This window comes from Neophocaena asiaeorientalis, unplaced genomic scaffold, assembly GCF_003031525.2.
Source record: "Neophocaena asiaeorientalis asiaeorientalis breed wild unplaced genomic scaffold, Neophocaena_asiaeorientalis_V1.1 scaffold43, whole genome shotgun sequence".
Lineage (NCBI taxonomy): Eukaryota > Metazoa > Chordata > Mammalia > Artiodactyla > Phocoenidae > Neophocaena > Neophocaena asiaeorientalis.
In genome coordinates this window covers 6,087,207-6,107,300 of record NW_020173674.1, presented here as the reverse complement: position 1 = coordinate 6,107,300, position 20,094 = coordinate 6,087,207, and the positions used below count along the sequence as shown (strand labels likewise).

Sequence of the window (20,094 nt, the reverse complement as noted above, 5' to 3'; positions counted from 1 at the left end):
TCCTACTGGAAGGATCAAGGATAAATGATATGAGCTGGAATGAGGGGTTGCATCTCAGTAGCTAGAAACTCGGCACAAGCCAGAGCATCCTGCTCGCTGTCCTCTGCGTCCCGGGCCGGAAAGCTGAGCGCCCGGAACCTTTATACGCCAGCTTTCCAGAACCCGGGCTCTATTAGGCGCTGCGCGGCGGCTTGCCGGAGCTGGTTGCCAGGGTGACGCCTGAGAAGATGGCTGCTGCGTCTTCGTCGGATTCCGACAGCGGCAGAGCTGAGAGGTGAAGGCTGGGGCCCTTGAGGCCTCTTTTCCTCAAGAGGGTGCCCTGGTCCCCGGGATCTGGGCTCCTGCGGTTCTCAGCAGCGCTGGCGGTCCTTGAAGGGCTCTTAGAGATAAAGTGGGGAAACTGAGACCCAAGGAGTGAATGGGTGCGTGTGGGTGACTCGAGGTCACTCTGTGCGCCGGTGGTGGAGCATGGACTTGGACCCAGATGTTCTATACCCCTAGTTCAAAGCTGCCTACACACCTCATTCTCAGAAACTAGCTCCGGCAAGTTTTCTTCCCCTCCCTTGGGATTCATCTTCCGCGCCCCCCGCAACTCTTTCCCTCTTTTCCCAGCAGTGAAGCCAGTTCGAAATGGCTGGATGCACACTACGACCCCATGGCCAACATCCACACCTTTTCCGCCTGCCTGCGTGAGTCTCTGGGACCAGGAACCCCGGTTCTTGGGGGACGGAGGAGTCAGATGGTTCTGTAGGGAAGCCTCTAGAATTCTGAGACCCTGGCTTATGGCTGTTTTATGTTTTCCAGAGCTGGCAGATTTGCATGGGGACGGGGAGTACAAGGTAAGCATATCACCCCAGAGGTGAGACTTCCCGATGGCTCCAAAGAAGCTCAGCATAATCTGGAATTAACGTGTACTTTGAAAAAGCACATTTAGGGTTAAATTGTATTTTTAATGTGGAAAGTGAAGAGAACCTGTTGATTTCACAGTACAGACTGCGGAAAGTAAAGCAGAGCAAAATGCTGCCGGAAATTATACTAAGATAAAGCATCTTAATTTTGTTAGCTTGAAGTAATTCTTTACTGGAAGGGCACATCCCTTGGTTGGGGGTGGGGCGTTACTCTGGAGGGAAAGTAGAAGGGAGGAGAGTGAGAGTTTTGTGTTTATCAAAGGGACGGGAGAGGCCACAACAGTGAGAGGCCCTCGTACAGCAAAAGAAAAAAAAAGGGCATAGGGACTTCCCTGGTGGTCCAGTGGTTAAGACTCCATGCTCCCAATGCAGGGGGCCTGGGTGTGATCCCTGGTCAGGGAACTAGATCCCACATGCCTCAACTAAAGATCCCACATGCCACAACTAAAGATCCCACATGCCACAACTATAAGACCCCAGTGCAGCCAAATAAATAATTTTTTTTTTTTTTTAAGAAAAGGGCATAGATTTTAAGATTAGCCATGAGCTAATCATTGTTGAAGCTGGATGATGGGTATTTGGGGGTTCATTATATGAGTCTCTCTACTTTTGTATATGACTGAGATTTTTCCATAATAAAAAGGTTAAATTTTAAATTTAATTTAAAATATTAAAGTAAGTAAATAAAATGTAAATAAAGAAATAAAAAATTGGGGGACTTCCCTGTCAGTCCAGTGGTTAAGAGTCCACACTTCCAATGCAAGGCGCATGGGTTCAACCCCTGGTTGGGGAACTAAGATCCCACATGCCGCACGGGGTAGTCAAGAAAATATTTTAAAAAAGAAGAAAAATAGGGCTTCCCTGGTGGCACAGTGGTTGAGAGTCCGCCTGCCAATGCAAGGGACACGGGTTCATGCCCCGGTCCGGGAAGATCCCACATGCCGCGGAGCGGCTGGGCTCGTGAGCCATGGCCACTGAGCCTGTGCGTCCGGAGCCTGTGCTCCACAACGGGAGAGGCCACAACAGTGAGAGGCCCGCGTACCGAAAAAAAAAAAAAAAAAAGAAGAAGAAAAATAGATTAAAAATTTTGAAGGCACAGGTTTTTAAAAGGTTGAGATATATATTGGGCTAAATAAAGGAAGCTAACATGTCTGGAGTAGACTCTCTTTGAGGCAGTTTCACATACATAGATATTATTTATTAGTGGGAAAATAGATTCTGAGAGGCTGAGTTTACCGAGTTTGTAAAAGGTGGCAGACCTGGGTCTGTCAACTCAGCCCTCAGCAAGGGCAGTGAACCCACAATGGGTGTGTTATGCGGGCAGCTTGAAGGGAGTCATACCCTACATGGACTTGGTGACTTTGGCCCCCAAATTCCTATCCATAAATCATTCAACAATCCGGCAAGCGTACAGTGAACCCCTTCTGTGTGTCAGGTGGTGTGCACACACTAAACTCAGAAATGAGTCAGTCCATAGTCAGAAGGAGATATAGACAATGCCCTTAATTCATCCATGATGTTGACTGAACACCTAGTGTATGCTTGGCGCTGGGCTGACAGCAGTGAAGGGAAGAGAAATCACAGACCCAATAACTAATGTGAAATGGTAATGCTTTTGTGTAATAACTTTTTCAATGGCTAGTTTGCTTACTGTCGATTCCAAGCATCTAACCCAGTGCCTGGCACAAATTAGATAATTGATAAATATTTTTGGGGTAGATGAGTGGATGCTAAAATAGAATATATGGAAATTATTACGGGAGCACCAATGAAAGAACAGTGACTCTATCAGGAGGCACTAGAGGGCAGTAACATGAACTGGTGCTGAAGGATGAATGAAGTGTCCCAAGAAGGCATGGAAGAGAGGAGGGCATTCCAGGCAGAGGGAACAGCACAAGCAGAGGCAGAGAGGCTTGGAAGTTCACAGCATATTTGGAAAGAGCAAATTTGAAATTAGAAAGTTGAGGCCAATATGAAATAATAGTTAAGACCACCGGCTTTGGATCCAGACAGACCTAGGTTCAGGTCCTAGCTCTACCACTTACTAGCCGGGTGACTTTTACCTAACATCTCTAAGCCACAGCTTCCTCATTTGTGAAATGAGGCTAATAATCGTACCTACCTCACAGGTTGTTGCTAGGATTAAATGAAAGGATGCATGAAGTTACTGGTGTGGCTCCTAGCACACTGTACATGCTCAGAATCCGGGCATTCTGTGGCAGCCCGCATTCTGGCTGGAGCATAGCATGGATAGGAAGGTGTTAGAAAACAAGTTGGGAACCAGATCAGAGGGGCCTTGAAGGCCTCACTCAGGAGAATGGGTTTGCATGGCAGCTACAGTGGCTTGGAGGGTGGAAAAGACAGGCTGAGGAGCTTGGTTCTCCTCTCTGGGTCCATAGGGCACATCCTGCTCTGCGTGATTGGTTCTGCATCTTTAGCTCTGTTCCCGTTTGGAAGCCAGGCCTCAGAGCCCAGATATGAGTTTCAGGCCCCCCAATGACCTCAGCAACTGTTCCAGTGTCTAGAACAGTGCCTGGCATGGAGCAGGCCCTGAAGAAATGTTTACTGAACAAACAATGAAAACATGAGCTGCCACCTACTCCTCGCTAGGTTCTCTAGTTGATTATCTCATTTGATTTTCACTACAAGTGTCATATGGTAGGTATTCCCCTTTTGCACGTGGGAAAACTGTGGCTCAGGAAGTTGCATCAGTTTTCCCAAGGTCACACAGCTTACAAGCCTTCTTGCAAAGCCTTTGCCCTTCCCCCACCCACCCATGGTGCGTTGTGAGCGTATATGGATGTGCACCAGCAAAACGCTAAGCCCGCGAGGAGAGGCAGTGGGGGTGGTCCTTAGACCCTGAGCCAGGAATCAGCCAGCCTCTCTCTACAGCTGGTGGTGGGGGACCTCGGCCCAGGTGGGCAGCAGCCCCGCCTGAAGGTGCTTAAAGGGCCCACAGTGCTGAGCGAAAGCCCGCTACCTGCCCTGCCAGCCGCTGCTGCCACCTTCCTCATGGAGCAACACGAACCCCGGACACCAGCGCTGGCACTCGCGTCAGGCCCTTGTGTGTATGTGTATAAGAATCTCAGGCCCTACTTCAAGTTCAGCCTGCCCCAGTTGCCTCCAAACCCCCTGGAACAGGACCTTTGGAACCAGGCCAAAGAGGTGAGTGATGTGCGGGATGAGAACAAGAAGGCGAAGGTGGCAGCCTTGGGGTTGTCCTCGTTCCCTGCCTGGCTCTGGTGCTCACAGGCTGTACCTTCTTCCCATGCTGCCGCAGGACCGGATTGACCCCCTGACACTGAAGGAGATGCTGGAGGGCATCCGGTGAGATCCCACTTCCCCCTTCCTATGCCTCCTACCCCTCTCTCATTCCCCCACCCCTACGCCTTCATCCCAGAGCCCGCAGTCTGAACCCCAGGCCCTGTTCCTTAACTAAACCTGCCATGATGGTCCCTCTCCTTACAGGGAGAAGGCAGAGGTGCCTTTGTCTGTACAGTCACTCAGGTAAGGGCCCTCTGGAGGGCCAGGGCTCCAGAAGCTCCCAGCAGGGAGGGAGCGGCCCTGGAGTGGCCTGGGGAGGGCAGCCAGGCCCAAGGCATGCAGGTGTCAGTGCTCTGTGTGTCCAGGTTTCTGCAGCTGGAGCTGAGTGAAATGGAGGCATTTGTGAACCAGCACAAGTCCAAGTCCATCAGGCGGCAGGTACTGCCCCTCTCTTCTTATTTCCCTAGAAAAAATATGGACAGTTTTTTAAAAAGACGATGTAACATTAGTGGTAAATTCTACAGCCAAATGCGACTAGTTTTACTTTGCAGTTACCCTTCCACATATATAGTCACAAAGCTGCAGGGCTTCTACTTTCCAGTTAACAGTGACAGCTTTTTTTCTTTTTTTTAACAAATTTATTTATTTTCATTTAAAAAATTTTTTGCTGCATTGGGTTTTTGTTGCTGCACATGGGCTTTCTCTAGTTGCGGTGAGCGGGGGCTACTCTTCGTTGGCGGTGCACAGGCTTCTCATTGCAGTGGCTTCTCTTGTTGCGGAGCACGGGCTCTAGGCACGCGGGCTCAGTAGTTGTGGCTCATTGGCTTCGTTGCTCCACGGCATGTGGGATCTTCCCAGACCAGGGCTTGAACCTATGTCCCCTGCACTGGCAGGCAGATTCCTAACCACTGCGCCACCAGGGAAGCCCCACAGTGACAGCTTTGAATTGATATATAGTTATGTAGCTTTATACAACTTTTATCATCTTGGGGGTAAAGGTAATATATTTTCATTAAAGAAAACTTTGAAAATAAAGAGAAATATAAAGGAGAAATATAAGTGACTACACTCACTACTCAGAGGTACTCTTACCAGTTTGCTACATTTCCTTTATAAATATGCTTTTATATCCTGCTTCCCTTGAGTACATAACATTATATCTTGAGCATTAGTCTTGAAGAACTCCAGTTTTAATCAAGTGGCCCCTTGATTATTTCATTGATTATTCATTATTTCATTCATAGTTTATGTAACTATTCACATGCAGGTCATTGGAGAAGAAATGTCTCCTTTTTATGCACTTCATATTTTTATTAGTTATGCTTTTAATGGCTTTATTGATGATCCTATTCGTTGATGAACTCCAGTGGTTCCTGACCTAGGGGTTCCTGACCCTAGCCCAGAGATGGGCTCCCATAGCTGTCCCTGCATTTCAGAAAGCCGCAGGGGAACCGGCTACTTCCTGTAGAGGCCACGTGAGCCGAACACACTGACCAACACATACCTCAGCATTTAGCTAGCCTTAGTTCTGTGAGAAACATTGTTCTCTCCTGCCGAGCAGCAGCTGAGGTCCACAGGTGTCACTATCATTGAGTACTTTTAAAATCAAGAAGTAAATTAAGTAAGTATTGCTTAAAAGATGCAGTTTTGGGGAGGCCATCGTTCCAAGTGTGTGCATGGTTACATGATTGGGAGCTACTAACATCCATGTTTCTATAACTTTTCTCCTTCCACTAGGCATTGAGGATCATTCCTTTTTTTTTATCTTAAAGATAGTCACACAATGAACAGCTTTATCCAAAGAAACATTTTAGTCCCGCTAAATTATTTCCATAGGAGAAATTCCTAAAAAAGGGATCATCCCCTTCTCTTTTGTTTTCTCTCCAATCACAATTAGAAAAAGAACATATGCCCACTGTAGAAACTGTAGGAAGGCACAATGGAGAAATTAAACATCACCTATGATCTCATTGTCCAGAGATAACCAGTGTTTGTATTTAAGGGTTTAGCTTTCCAGCATGTTTTTTTATTCATATTTTTTTTTAAACTGGGATAATACTAACATAACTTTTTACCTGTGTTTTCTCTTAATACGTTAGAAGCATCCTCCCTGTCACTGAGTCTTCTTGTAAAATGTGATTTTTGTAAATGACTGCATGGGTTTTTTATCATACAGATAGTTTATAATTGACTTAGACAATCCTCTTTTGTTAGAAAGTTAGGTTTGTTGCAGTAAACACCTTTGTACATAAATCTTCTGTCACATCTCTGATACTCTTCCTCCTCCTTTGCCCTCTTTCTTCCTGGGGCATCCTGGGAGTCTCTGGGGGGATGGTGTGAGGGGAGCTACTGGGTGACCCCTGGAGTCCCTCTGCAGACAGTCATCACCACCATGACCACCTTAAAGAAGAACCTGGCTGACGAAGACGCTGTGTCCTGCCTGGTGCTGGGCACTGAGAACAAGGAGCTCCTGGTGCTGGACCCAGAAGCCTTCACTGTTTTGGCCAAGGTCAGTGTGGGGCCTGGCCGTGGGCACACCCGTGGCCCAGGCTCCATTCCCTCCCCTGTTCCCCAATATCTCCTGCCCCCCAGTTAGTTCTTGGTAATATGTGTTCACTGTAGAAAATTATAAAATGTAGATAAGCGTTAAGAAAGAGATATAGGGACTTGCCTGGCGGTCCAGTGGTTAAGACTCTGTGCTTCCACTGCAGGGGGCACGGGTTCAAGCCCTGGTCGGGGAACTAAGATCCCACATGCCATGTGATGGGGCCACAAAAAAAAAAAAAGAAGAAGAAGAAAAGAAAAAGATATATATCCCCAAATCCCACCACCCACAGATAAGTCTTTGGCATAAGTCTTTCCAGACATTTTCATATTTAGACACAGATATATAACTTTACATAATTTTTTTTTTTTTTACAAATATGGCCTCTTGGTATAGGATCATGTAAGCTACTGTTTCCATGTAGCAGAAGTTTATCAATATCTTTCCATATCTATATAAAACCACATCAGCCTTTGCAAAGGCCACACAGCATTGATTATATAGATGTACCCTGTCACCTATCGTACATTTGTTTGCAGTTTTTTGCTATTATTAACACCACCTCAGTGGGCTTCCTTGCCCAAACATCTTTGTGTGCTTATCTAAATGCTTCCTTACGATGCATTCCTAGAAGTGGCCGAGTTTAGTCAAAGGGCTACATGTTACTGAGTTTCCTTCCAGAAAAACTGTACAAGTTTAAACTGTGACCAGCAGGGTGTGAGTGAGGAGATTGGGACTTGGAGGAATTACTTCCGGTCAGGGAAGGGCTGGGGCTCCAGGGAAATCGGGATGTTTGAGTCTGTTCTTTGCAGATCAGCCTACCCAGCGTCCCCGTCTTCCTGGAGGTTTCTGGCCAGTTCGATGTGGAGTTCCGTCTTGCTGCTGCCTGCCGCAACGGGAACATCTATATGCTGAGAAGGTAGCCACATCTGTGGTCTCTGGGGCCAGAGGAACATCTCAGAAACCTGGTGGTCTTGAGGGCTTGTAAGATAAGCAGGGGGCTTTAGGGCTGGAACGTGGGAATGGAAAGAGCTGAGAACTTCATATAGGAGGCAGAGCCCTTGAGCACAGGGGACATGTGGAGGCTCGTCCAATGGGGCCTGGCAAAGTGAGAGACTGGGCCGGGTGGCCGTAACACGAGTGATGCAATCAGATATTAGAAGAAATGAAAATAGTCTCTCATACTTGTTCTGTTGCTTTTATAGGTATGTGAAATTTTCTTATGCATTAGTTTGATATTTCTCAACAGTCACTTTTTTTAATTCAAGAAATGTTTTTGAGCACCTACTATGTATTAAGCATTGTATAAGGTATTGGGGATATATTGATGAACAAAACATTAACAAAGTCCCTGCCCTTGTGGGAAGATAGATATTAAAGTCAACAAACCAAGGTAATATTGCAAACTGGATGCATGCTATGGAGGAAAAATATAGGCTCAATGGGAAAAAACAATGGGGTCAGGGTGATCAGCGAATGCCTGTCTGGGGAGATGACTTGAAGGTTAAGAAGGAGCCAGTTGTTCAGAAAGTGAAGCAAGGGCTTCCCTCGTGGCGCAGTGGTTGAGAGTCCGCCTGCCGATGCAGGGGACACGGGTTCGTGCCCCAGTCCGGGAAGATCCCACGTGCCGCGGAGCGGCTGGGCCCATGAGCCATGGACGCTGAGCCTGTGCGTCTGGAGCCTGTGCTCCGCAAAAGTGAAGCAAGAGTGTTACAGGCAGAGGAAATTTAAGCGAACTCGAGGTGGGAAAGACATTGTCTTGTGCCACTCAAGCTTGGTGGCAAGACATGACGTAGAGACCAGGGTCGGCTCATGCAGGACCTGGTGGGACATGGTAAAGATTTTGGATTTTATCCGAAGTGCAGTAGAAAACTATTATGGGGTTTTACTCAGAAGAATGACATGACCCGTTTATATTTTTTAAAGATTACCGTGCTGGGTGGAGGGTAGATTGGAAGGAGTCCCGGAGACCAGTGGGGAAGCTCTCAGAGGAGTCATCAGGTGGGAGATGACTCTGGCTCAGACTTAAGCAAGGTGGGCTAGAGCCTGTGATGGACAGACAGGAATTATCCCTACTTTCTGGATAAGAGAAATTAAGACTCAGAGGCCAGGAAACCGAGAACAGTGCATTTACACAGAATAAACTCCTCGTGCTTTTCTGATGAATTACTAAACTGCGTCAGTCCATTACTTTGTCTAACCTGCAGTGCGCTCACTGTAAACTGGTAAGTGCCAGGTTATCACACAAATTACTGTGGTAAAGTTGAGAGGAAGACTAGGAGGGAAGACACACTTCCTGTTATCCAAGGTCATGCAGCTACTAAGTCACAGAGGTGGAACTAATAGCGCAGTCATCTGCTTGTGGGCCAAGGTTCCTGCCAGGATAGTCTGCGGGGCTTGGAAAGAGGAGGGTCAGCCGGGGAAGGAGAGAGGGTTCCTCTGGGGCTGGGAGAGTGTGTCTTTATTCCACAGAGACTCCAAGCGCCCCAAGTACTGCATCGAGCTGAGTGCCCAGCCTGTGGGGCTTGTCCGGGTTCACAAGGTCCTGGTGGTGGGCAGCAACCAAGACAGCCTGCATGGCTTCACCCACAAGGTGTGGCCTCTGGGCAAGCACCAGCCCCAGCCCCTCCACCTGTGCCTCCTTAGTCCCCCTCAGCAGGCGAGCCCTTCCGGCCTTCCCTTCCCAGCAACTCCAGCCACCCCTTGTTTCCACTCTTAAGCCCTGAGCCCCCTGCAGACACTTAGCCGTCCCCTGCCCCCCACGCAGGGTAAGAGGCTGTGGGCAGTGCAGATGCCCGCGGCCATCCTGACCATGAACCTCCTGGAGCAGCGCTCCCAGGGCCTGCAGGCCGTCATGGCCGGACTGGCCAACGGAGAGGTCCGCATCTACCGCGACAAGGCCCTGCTCAGCATCGTCCGCACGCCGGTGAGCTGCTGCCTCCTCCTTGCCCCGCTCCCGCCTGTGGGGCCCCTTCGCTGCCTCTCCTGATCCCACTCCACCTGCCCCCCTTAACTTCTGATGCATTTTGAAAATATTCGTTGAGCATCCCATATGCACAACTCACTGTATTAGAAGGATAAATCAGTGACTGAATCCTTACTGTCGGGGAACTTACAGTCTGAAGTGATAGCCAGCTAGAGACACAGCCGATTCAAATACAAGGCAGACTAAAGCAGAGCAAAGCACTGAAAAAGCACAGAGGCAGCCCAGTGACTGGTGGCGGGGGGCGGTGAAGGATAAATGGGGATGGAACTCAGGAGCCATTTCACAGGGCAAACCACAATTCACCTGGGCCTCGAAGCAGTCTGCTTCGATAAATGGAGTGGATAAATGGAGATAGAATATTCCAGACTGGAAATAACATGAACAAAGGCTGAGAGGCATGAGTGTTCTTTAAAGGAGTCCAGGTAGTTTGATGAATCTGGACCAGACTTTTTCAAACAAAATCAATTTAATAGGCCAGCAACAGAACCAGAAAAAAGAAGTTCAGAATATATCACATGTGAAACTTTGTGTACCTGTATGTATAAAGTGTCATATGTCACAATGTAAAATTGGAAAGCAGCTGGTTTGGACCACAGGCTGCTGGGAGGGCAGGCGGTGTGGTGTGTGGGTTGGGGAAAGGGCAGGGAGAGAACTGATAGAAAAGGCAGGTTGGCGTCAGATGCGGAAGGCCTTGAATGTCCTGACAAGGAGGGCAAAAGCCACTGGAGGTTTTTCAGCAGGGAATAGGTGTGGTCATATTTGTATTTTTGAAAGGCAGCAGAGGCAGCAGTGTGAAAGACACTGGGGAGGAAGACTAGGCTGGGAGACCTCTTAGAAAGCTGACCCCAAAGCCAGTGATGTTCAGTCTGGAACTGTGGCCGTGGCAGTGAGGAGGGGGCTGGGATTAGAGGCAGCGTGGCTCCAGGCCTCGCCTCACATCTCACCTCTTACATCATATCTGGGGTCTCCGAGCCTTATCCCCCTCCCGCCGGACTTGCTCTCCTCACTGAGTCATTTTCCCAGCTAAACTCTGACATTGCCACCGCAGGATGCAGTGACCAGCCTTTGCTTTGGCCGCTACGGGCGGGAAGATCACACCCTCATCATGACTACACGAGGTGAGGCGAGTCAGGCCCGGCAGGGGTTTTAAAGTTGGGAGTCAGTGAGATAGGCCAGATCCTGGGAAAGAAGAGGAGGCGGATGTGGAACATTGGTGGGCCTAGGTTTGGAAAGCAGGGCTTGCAGACACGTCCTGTCTGGCCTGGGCCTTCACTGGGGACAGCTCACCAGCAGTCTGATGTCACTACCTGGGGGCCAGGCCCTGGCTGTGTCACCAGGTCACCCCAGTATCCGCCACAATGCGGAACTGGAACATCACAGTGGTCAACAGATAACTACTAGGGAATTCCCTGGCGGTCCAGTGGTTAGGGCTCTGCACTTCCACTACAGGGGGCCCGGGTTCGATCCCTGGTCAGGGAAGTAAGATCCCGCAAGCAGAGTGGCACAGCCAAAAATAAACAAGTAAATCAGCTGCTAAATGAATGTATGAATTAATGGTAGGACACACTTCATTCCTTCCAGAAACTCAGAGTCTCAGCAGGAAGACTGAAATGGGTCGATATGAGACAGATTGTTTGGGAAGAAAGAATGGGAATGTAGGGTAGAAATGGGGAGGACAAATCTGCTTCTGCCTGTCCTCCTCCCTAGGTGGTGGCCTGATTATCAAGATCCTGAAGCGCACAGCAGTGTTTGTGGAGGGGGGAGGTGAAGCAGGTCCCCCACCAGCCCAGGCCATGAAACTCAACATGCCCCGAAAGACCCGGCTTTACGTGGATCAGACACTGCGAGAGCGGGAAGCCGGCACCGGTGAGATTCAGGCTGGCTCCTTCCTCTTCCTCCTCCCTTGCGCCAAAGCAGCAGGAACTGGGTGAATGCCGCCTGGGTGCCCTGAGCAGTGGGAGGAGACCTGGGTGAACCGGGTGGGTCTCATGCCTCTGGAAGCCCAGAGACAGCCTAGGAGGTACACCCTGCCAACAAAGAGCTACAGCTCGAGGGGGAAGGTGCTGTGGGTGAGGGCGAGAGCCCTTAGAATTCGAGGAGGGAGCAGCCACTTTTAGATGGAGGAATTCTCATGAGAGAAGTAGAATCTGATCGAGGTTCTTCCTTATCCTATTTGATTTTCCTGCTCTTTTTGTTCATTCATTCATTCATTCACTTAACACCTATGATTATGCCAGGCCTTGTGCCAAGTGCCTAGAATTAGGCCAGTCCCTACCTAAAGAGCTCAGTAGACCTTGCTAACTTCATGTTGCATGACAGGTGTAGAAGTCGTCTTTGCAGAGGGCTGTGTGTTTGCCTGGGAGCCTGGGAAAGGCTTCAGAGAGAGATGGTATTGGATTTGACCCCAAAAGCTGATTATAAGCCTACCAGCCAGAGAGGGAGAGGGGAGGGCGATTCAGGAAGAGGCTTGGGAAAAGGCACAGGGCCCTACCTGGATCTAAGCAGCATCTGTCATGTGGCTGCGGGTGCAGTGCAGGAAGGCTCAGTGGCCAGTGGGGAGGCTGGGAAAGCAGGTCAGCTGGCTCCGAAAGGGTCTGGAATGCAAAGTTAAGATGTTTTGGTTTATTCCGTGTAGTGGAGAGATGGGAAAGATGTTAAGCAGAAAAATACAGTAACTCAACCCCCTCTGTCTTTGAAAGGAATCTGGCTTACAGTTTAAAGGATAAATTACAGGATAAAGAAAATAGCTAGCAGGCTGTTGTAGCCTAGAGAACCCAAGAGAAGCAGCTGATATATTAGAGAAATAATTAGGAAGTTCTCTAAGGTATAATGAAAATAGCAAGAATCAATAGCTTTTGTATATACCAACAGTATCCAGTTAGAAAAGAGAAAGTTTCCATTCACAATAGCAAAGAAATCCTTAGATGTAAACTTAATAAGAAAACATACAAAGTCTAATAAAGAAAATTATAAAACTGCTTTAAAGAACAGGAAAGACCACCTGAATATTTAAATGATGAGACTTACCAAGTCTCAAGGTAGTAAGACCTAAAGTTGTAAAGCTGTTGATTAGTTAACAGCTTCTGAAATTAATCTAGAAACATAGCAAAGTTACAGTTAAAATCCCAATGGGTTTTATTTTGAGGACTTGACCAGTTGATTCTAAGAGTAAATCTAAGAAGTTTGGGGAAAATAAGAATGAGGAGACTCAGCCCATCAGATAGCAGAATGAACTATGAAGCTGTAGGAATTAGCAGCTGTGGCATCAGTATGGGAATTGATACAGCTCAGTGGCACGTTTAGGAAGTCCAGAAACAGACCCTTGTACGTGTGGGAAGTCAGTATATGATAGGTGTGTCATTTCAAATTAGTGGGGGAAGGAGAGACTGTCCAAGAAACACAATTAGGACAACTTGTTTCTAGAAAAAAAGTTAGAACTCTACCTCATACCAAACACAAAATTTAATTCTGGGTAAATTAAAAATAAACTGTGAAAGTATTAGAGGAAAAAGGAAAGATGAAAGGATGGGGTAACATAAAGATGGAAGCTTCTGAATGGCAGAAGGCTCCTCACAGGCACAAGGAGCAAGGACAGACTGGCTGACCACGGTGCTCAGTCTGGAAAGTAGGGACAGTGGGATGGAGGGGAGGGAGCGGGCTCTGGAGAGGCCCCGAGGAAGAGTCATCCGACCTTGGAAAATGATTAGCTGTGAGGGGTGAACCTGGGTGACTTGATGGATGGGGATGCAGTGACGGAGTTAGGGAAATGAGGTTGGTTTCCGCAGCGTTGAGCTCCAGGGGTTGATGGGACGTCCAGGTGGAGGCGCCCATCAGGCAGTTAGAAGCAGCAGGCAGGCCGGGCACCGAGCTGCCCAAGATGAGTGCACAGTACCAGGTGCAGACGCGGGCCGGACCCTGATGCACCCCTGCCCTCAGGAGCTCGCGGTTGTTCCTCTTTGGGGTGGTCACAGCCAGGGCAGGACATGGATGGGGCAGCGAGGAAGACAGAGGATGAGAAGAAGACCAAGGACAAAACTCGAGGGAACCCCAGCCCTTACTAGAAGGAGCCAGCAAAGGAGGCTGCGGTTGTGTGGGCAGCCAGGTGGTGGGAGAACCAGGAAGGAGGAGCAGGGAGTGGTCCGCAGCGTCCAGTGTCACCAGAGGCTGGCTGTGGGACCTCAGTCCTCCTGTTGCCCACATTCCCAGCCTCTGCCCACTGTGCCTTCCTCTCGCACTCTCCCCACGGCCGCCTGAGCAGCACCCTCTCCCCCAGCCCTGCCCCCTCCTCCTGCCTCACGTCCAGCATCGGCCCTTTGTGTGCCTCCTCAGCCATGCACCGGACCTTCCAGGCAGACCTCTACCTGCTGCGCCTCCGGGCCGCCCGTGCCTACGCACAGGCCCTCGAGTCCAGCCTGAGCCCCGTGTCTGCGACGGCGCGGGAGCCGCTCAAGCTGCACGCTGTGGTGAGCACCCACGTGGCGGGGGGCATCAGGCCGCCTCAGGGCCAGAAGGGCAGAGGTCAGGGCTGTGCGGGCACCCCTCGGCCCAGGAGCAAATCCCAAGGCAACTAGGCCCCGTGCCCCTTCTCACCTTCCCACAGGCCCAGGGCCCAAGTCTCACATCCTCCTCTGTGAGAGCGCTCTCACCTCTTTCCTGTGCCGCCTCTTCCCCTTGGCTGGCCGCAGAGTGGGGCACGCTCTCCAGCCCCCTTATTCCATGCGGTGCCTCAGACGAGCCCCCAGACTTGGGGCAGGGCACACAGGTAGTCACCTTGGGCTGTTTCTTCCCAGGAGCCTTGAGGGACTCTACAGCTGTGGTACAGGGAAGAAACCTGTTCATTTCGGTAACTGCCGGCAGCCCAAGGAGTTGGGACTGCCCAGTACTGGGAAGGGGCCATCCTGAGACTTACACTGGCACAAGGAGGATGAGGGCCCCTTGTACTCAGACACAAGTGACCTCAAGGTCGTCAGAGCTCCAGCCAGCTCTGAATGGGTCCCTGAGGTGTGCTGTCTGATCCAGTTGGGCTTCTGATATCTCTTTCCCTAAAGAAAGTGGATAGATACAGAGAGGAAGCGGCTGCAGAGCAGTCGAGGATAAGAGGGAGGAAAGTGAAATCCTTGCAGCCACCAGAGGACGAGAGGAGGAGGTTGGGCCAGGCCCTGCGAAGAGCGAGGTGGGGCAGGGCACGGACACAGGTGGGAGCCAGGGCCGGCTTCCCCAGGCCAACTGTGCCTCCGACCAACTTGCTGAGTGGCCTCGGTCGAGCCCCTTCTCCGCTCTGGGATTTGGCTCATCCCTTGCACACAGAGCCAAGCTTCTGAGCTCCGTGCCTTTTGAGGGGCGGATGGACAGTGCGTTAGAGTGGTTCGAGGAAGGTGACTTGAGGGCGCTGATGGGGGAGCGGGCGGGCAGGGCCGGAGTAGGCCATATTCGGCCCCCAAGGCCACTAGGTCCTACGGGCTTTCTCCCCACCCCACCCTCTGCACAGGTTCAGGGCCTGGGCCCCACCTTTAAGCTCACCCTTCACCTGCAGAACACCTCAACAGCCCGACCCATCCTGGGGCTGCTGGTCTGCTTCCTGTACAACGAGGGGCTCTATGCTCTGCCCCGGGCCTTCTTCAAGGTACTGGACCCACCTTACCGAGACCTGGAGTGAGAAAGGGTGGGCAGGGCCGGATTAGATGTCTGCAGGTCAGAGGTGAGGGAGCTGACAAGTGGCTACAGCCACAGACCAGACTAGGGTGCAGCAGGGGCCCTGGGGAGAGCCCCCGAGACCTGCCTCAGCTGCTTTTCTCCCAGCCTGTGAGAGGTCTCAGGGAGGCACACCGAAGGTTCTGGAAGAACAGTGAGAGTCCAGGCCTCACCGGTGCTGCTCTCAGAAGCCTGTTGGTGCTCTGGGGTCCCAGAGCCCACCCTGTTTTCTAGCCACTCCTGCAGCAGGAATGGGAGCCCCACGGAGACTCTTCCAGAGTGAAGAGCCTTGTTTCCCCCCAGCTCCAGGTTTGACCCTAAGTTGGAAGGACCAGAAACTGAGAAAGACTTTGGGATGTGAAAGAAATAGCCCTGGACTTGGTTGGAGGTTTAGGTTTAGGGACTTCCCTGGTGGCCCAGTGGGTAAGACTCCACGTTTCCCCTACAGGGGGCACGGGTTCGATCCCTGGTTGGGGAACTAAGATCCCGCCTGCTGTGCGGTGTGGCCAAAAGAAAAAAAAAAAAAGGTTTAGCTTTAATTAGGGACATGCATGCAGCCCTGCGGCATTCACTCCCCCCACTGAGCCCACATCCTCCTCAAACTGGCTTGTCATCCCTGCCCACCCTGCCAGGGCACGCTGAAGTTCAGCTGGGACGACAGGTATGAGAGTGCTTTGGAATCTACCAAACACTGTCTAGGCGTGAGGGCTGACTTCTTTACCTCTTTGTCCCCAAACTTAGGTCCCCTTGCTGGTGCCAGGGCTCAGCTACCCTCTGGAGACCTTTGTGGAGAGTCTTAGTGACAAGGGCATCTCAGACATTATCAAGGTAGGTTGCCGGTTGGTACTAGTTGGGGAGGTCAGTGTGAGTGAGTGCGGACAAGGCCCCCGGGTGGCTGCCAGGATGGGGTGGGTGTCTGCCCAGTAGAGGCCTCCCCGCCTCCCCCTCCCCTTTGGCAGAGCCCTGCACTAGGGCCAGTGCAGACCAGACCGTGCTTGGCCTTTGCAGGAGCAGGGGTAAAGGGGGAATGCCCCCTACTACCTGGGGCACCTTCTCCATAGGTGCTGGTGCTCCGAGAAGGCCAGAGCGCACCCCTGCTCAGCGCCCATATCAACATGCCTGTGAGTGAGGGGCTGGCAGCTGCCTGACGCCTGAGCCCGTGTGAAAGCCCCTGTGGAATCAGGACCAGGGAGTCCCAGCCCCTCCCACTGAGCCGGGCAGAGTCCACGGCCCCAGGCCCACTCCAGTGCAGCAGTGTGCTGGGCGACAGCCTCCCTCTCCTCTCCTAGTGCCCCTTTCTCACCACCCTGACCACTGGGTGACCTGTAGCAGCAGGGCAGTGAGTCCCCAGGAGGCTGGGCTCCGTCCTCCTCAGGGAAACCCAGGCATTGGCCCTTTGGGCTCTCTCTTCTCCCCACTTTTCCCCAGAAGCCACTCCCAGGTCTGAAGGCAGAGTTCTGAAGTGCTCGAGGTGAGATGAGGGCATAGGCCCAGCCTCCTCGTCTGCCGCTTCCCTTAGGCATGTCACTCTGCTTCTGCGGCAGAATTGGCTGGGGCCTTGCCTGAGACAATCAGAGGCTCTTCTTGGGTGAGACTGAGCCCCCTGTTGCTCCCTGGGGTTCCAGAGGCTTGGCTCCTCCCAGCTCAGCTTGCAGGCAAAACACATGCTCTGATCTCCCCTGGTGAGCTCAGCAGGGGGCCCCGGGAATAGCTGCCTTCCCACAGGAAGTCCTGGGCTCAGCCAGGGTCTCAGGCCTGTGATGCTCCATGAAGATCACCAAGGGAGAAGCTGCTGCGGGGGGCAGAGAGCGCCGTGCAGGAGCTAGTGGCCCCAGCCCCCACCAGGCTTCTGAGGACCACACAGCTGCTGCTCCCGACCTGGGTGCTCGTGCCCAGAAAGCATCCCAGGAGAGGAAGGCTCAGAGAGACAGAGCAGAGGTGGGGCCGCGGCACACAGGAGGGGCGTCTCTGGGGTCCTGGGGAGGGGGTTTGGGAGGCAGAAGCCTAGAACTGCCAGTCAAGATGCTCTTCTGTGCCCCGGAGCCCAGATCGGTCAGGTGAGGGGCAGGTTCACTGGGCAGTGGCCACAGTGTGAGATTCACTGGAAAGGCATGGACCATAGGCGTTGAGTCAGGTTGAAGACTGAATGAAGGTACATGTTTAGACCTTAAGCATCAGAGACCCACAGTCTGGGCCCTTGGTGCTTCCTGGAGCCCCCTGGCTAGTCTGCCTGGCCTGCCTCACAGCCTTCTTTTGAGTTAGCGCTACCAGGGCCGCCCTGAGCCATTTGTGAGCCAGGAACCCTACTGCCTGAGGAAGGACCTGTATCTTCTGTCTGACCAGGTACAGGCTAGCATGTGGCAGACAGCTCAGGCTTGTGGGAAGTACCCAAATCCCTGTGTGTTTCAGTTTCCCCAAGCGTAAAATGAGGCAGTTTGACCAGCTTCAGCTCTAACATCCTAGAGTTGGCAGCCCCTCTAGAGGAAACAAGGAGTCAACTCCAGAAAGTAAGTGCAGAAGTAAGTGCAGAGCTTTTGCTCTTGAGACCAAGGGCCCCAAGCTGATTGATTCTGCCGGGCAACAGCCTCTGTGCCGGAGACAGTGAGGGACAGCCCACAGTCACCCCCTGTCCTCCCCAGGGAATGCATTCTGGGGCCAGTTTAAGAGAAGCAAGGGGACTGGAACAGAGAAAGAGCCCCATCCCCTCCTCTCTGCAGAGTCCAGCCACTCGCAAACAAACCAATTGGATCAGGGTGGTCTGGACTTTCTAGATCAAGCTGACTGAGGCACAGTTGGAATAAGCAGGAGGTTTCGTCTGGAAATGGAAAGACAGGTAGAGCGAGTGTCGCTGTCGGTCAGAGAGATTTCAGCTTAACCTGAAGAGTCTTCTGAGACAGCTTATCAGAGATGGAAGGGCCTGCCCTAGCAGGTATTGGGCCCCTTGTCACTGGAGCTGTCACTGGGGCTGGGCCAGATGACCTCACAATCCCTTTCACCCCGGTGAAGCGATGAACTGTGTGAACTCGGAACAAAGAAGTCTGATCTGGGTTCAACTCATAGTTATTCATGATGATGAAAGCGGAGAAACTATTCCTAAGCCCAACCTAACGTGAGTTTATGTGATATAATACAATGTACCTGTTATTAAAAAATATGTGAATTGTACTGGTCTGGACAGTGTAAGTAAAGCAATGCAAAGCGAGAAACTGCATGATACCCAATGCCCTCACCAGTTAGAGCTCCAAGAAGCTGTACGTTAAGGATGAGGAGAGTGGTGCTGCCTTTTTTTTTAAGTATCTAAAAACATGGACCTACTTGGTACTATGGAATTAGGCAGTTTAGGACAAGAAAACAGCCTCTCAGGAATTTCCTGGTGGTCTAGCAGTTAGGACTCGCGCTTTCACTGCAGCGGCCCGTGTTCAGTCCCTGGTCAGGGAACTAAGATCCTGCAAGCCTCTCCCCATTCCCCAGTACTGCTCCCATGCTACAGTTCTCTTAGCTATTCTTTAAATATGTTTATGCTTAGACATTATTTCTTGGCTCCCTATCGTAATAGATGAGGCTTATAGCTCTCTTGTGGGAGCACCCTGCCCTCTCCTTTTCTCCCCAGTTTTTAGGTAAATTCATACTCACTGTTTGGATTACTGTGTGAAAGTTATCTACTTATTACAGAGCCAAGGATTGGGCTATAATTAAATTACCTTTTTTGTGTACTTATTTTTCATGGAGTTAATAATTGCCCTGTTTTTTTCATTTGCTTAGTTTTGTATATTATACCGATTGCTAATTCTTCCTCCTCCCAGTCTGACAGTTCCTCTTTTTTCTGTACACTTCTGTTCATCCCCCGCCTAAGTGAATGCTGTTGGCTCTCTAGAACTGCAGCGAGCACTTCTCCTGAGAGTTCTGTTTGCCATGTTCTGGGCTAGATTCCCTAATTCCTGGACCCCCATGTCTTTTTTCATAATTCTTCCATTTTTGGTCAGGGAACTAACATCCCACATGCTTCATGGCATGGCCAAAAAATAATAATTTGAAAAAAAACACTTGGGCTTCCCTGGTGGCATAATGGTTAGGAATCTGCCTGCCGATGCAGGGGACACGGGTTCAAGCCCTGATCCGGGAAGATCCCACATGCTGCAGAGAAACTAAGCCCATGTGCCACAACTACTGAGCCTGCACTCTAGAACCCGCGAGCCACAACTACCGAAGCCCGCACACCTAGAGCCCGTGCTCTGCAACAAGAGAAGCCACCGCAATGAGAAGCCCGCACGCTGCAATGAAGAGTAGCCCCCACTCGCCGCAGCTAGAGAAAGCCCATGGGCAGCAACAAAGACCCAACGCAGCCATAAATAAATAAATAAGCAAAAAATAAATTAAAAAATTATTTTTTAAAAAACTTAAAACGTAAGACAGCAAGAGTATATAAAATGAGCAGGCAAACTTGAAAAAGAACCAAACAGAACCTCTAGAAATGAAAAATAAAACATTTGACACATAAAACTCGATGAGTTGGTACAACCACAAAAACAAACAAAAACCAAAAAAACTTCAATAGATTGGTGTAGCAGTTGATGAAAGACTTAATTGGAAGATAGATTTGTGGAAATTATTCAGAATGCCAGAAACAGAGAAAATAGGAGCTATTAAGAGACAAGGAGGGGGACTTGCCTGGTGGTCCAGTGGCTAAGACTCTGTGCTAG

At 50.7% G+C, this 20,094-nt stretch overlaps 1 protein-coding gene and 1 long non-coding RNA gene across 5 annotated transcripts; one reads left to right on the top strand and one right to left on the bottom strand.

Annotated features, from left to right (window-relative positions):
* Positions 1 to 40: 40 nt before the first annotated feature.
* BBS1 (Bardet-Biedl syndrome 1) lies at positions 41 to 19,140 on the top strand. Of its 4 annotated transcripts, none has more exons than XM_024748782.1 (17): positions 41 to 274; positions 613 to 689; positions 805 to 839; positions 3,801 to 4,073; positions 4,189 to 4,235; positions 4,377 to 4,415; positions 4,538 to 4,610; positions 6,550 to 6,681; positions 7,530 to 7,636; positions 9,190 to 9,310; positions 9,548 to 9,643; positions 10,752 to 10,821; positions 11,411 to 11,569; positions 14,033 to 14,166; positions 15,192 to 15,326; positions 16,136 to 16,222; positions 16,456 to 19,140. In XM_024748782.1, the coding sequence occupies exons 1-17, from the start codon at positions 228 to 230 to the stop codon at positions 16,540 to 16,542; spliced, it is 1,719 nt and encodes a 572-aa protein (XP_024604550.1). In that variant the 5' UTR covers positions 41 to 227; the 3' UTR covers positions 16,543 to 19,140. The 4 variants fall into 4 exon arrangements, with proteins under 4 accessions (XP_024604550.1, XP_024604549.1, XP_024604548.1 ...); XM_024748781.1 differs by having other exon boundaries at positions 9,485 to 9,643; positions 15,237 to 15,326; XM_024748780.1 differs by having other exon boundaries at positions 616 to 689; positions 9,485 to 9,643; positions 16,456 to 16,542.
* Positions 11,515 to 15,193, bottom strand: LOC112402127 (uncharacterized). The gene is made up of 4 exons (XR_003003683.1): positions 14,613 to 15,193; positions 14,350 to 14,514; positions 12,195 to 12,297; positions 11,515 to 11,650 (listed from the first exon to the last, which is right to left on the bottom strand). It is a non-coding gene; the product is annotated as an uncharacterized LOC112402127 (long non-coding RNA).
* Positions 19,141 to 20,094: the final 954 nt, after the last annotated feature.

Bases quoted from the DNA above. Each gene is read 5' to 3' on its own strand.
- BBS1 (XM_024748779.1), top strand. From the start codon at position 228: ATGGCTGCTGCGTCTTCGTCGGATTCCGACAGCGGCAGAGCTGAGAG. The intron at 275-612 runs GTGAAGGCTGGG...CTCTTTTCCCAG, and splicing joins GACAGCGGCAGAGCTGAGAG to CAGTGAAGCCAGTTCGAAAT. The intron at 7,637-9,189 runs GTAGCCACATCT...TTTATTCCACAG, and splicing joins AACATCTATATGCTGAGAAG to AGACTCCAAGCGCCCCAAGT.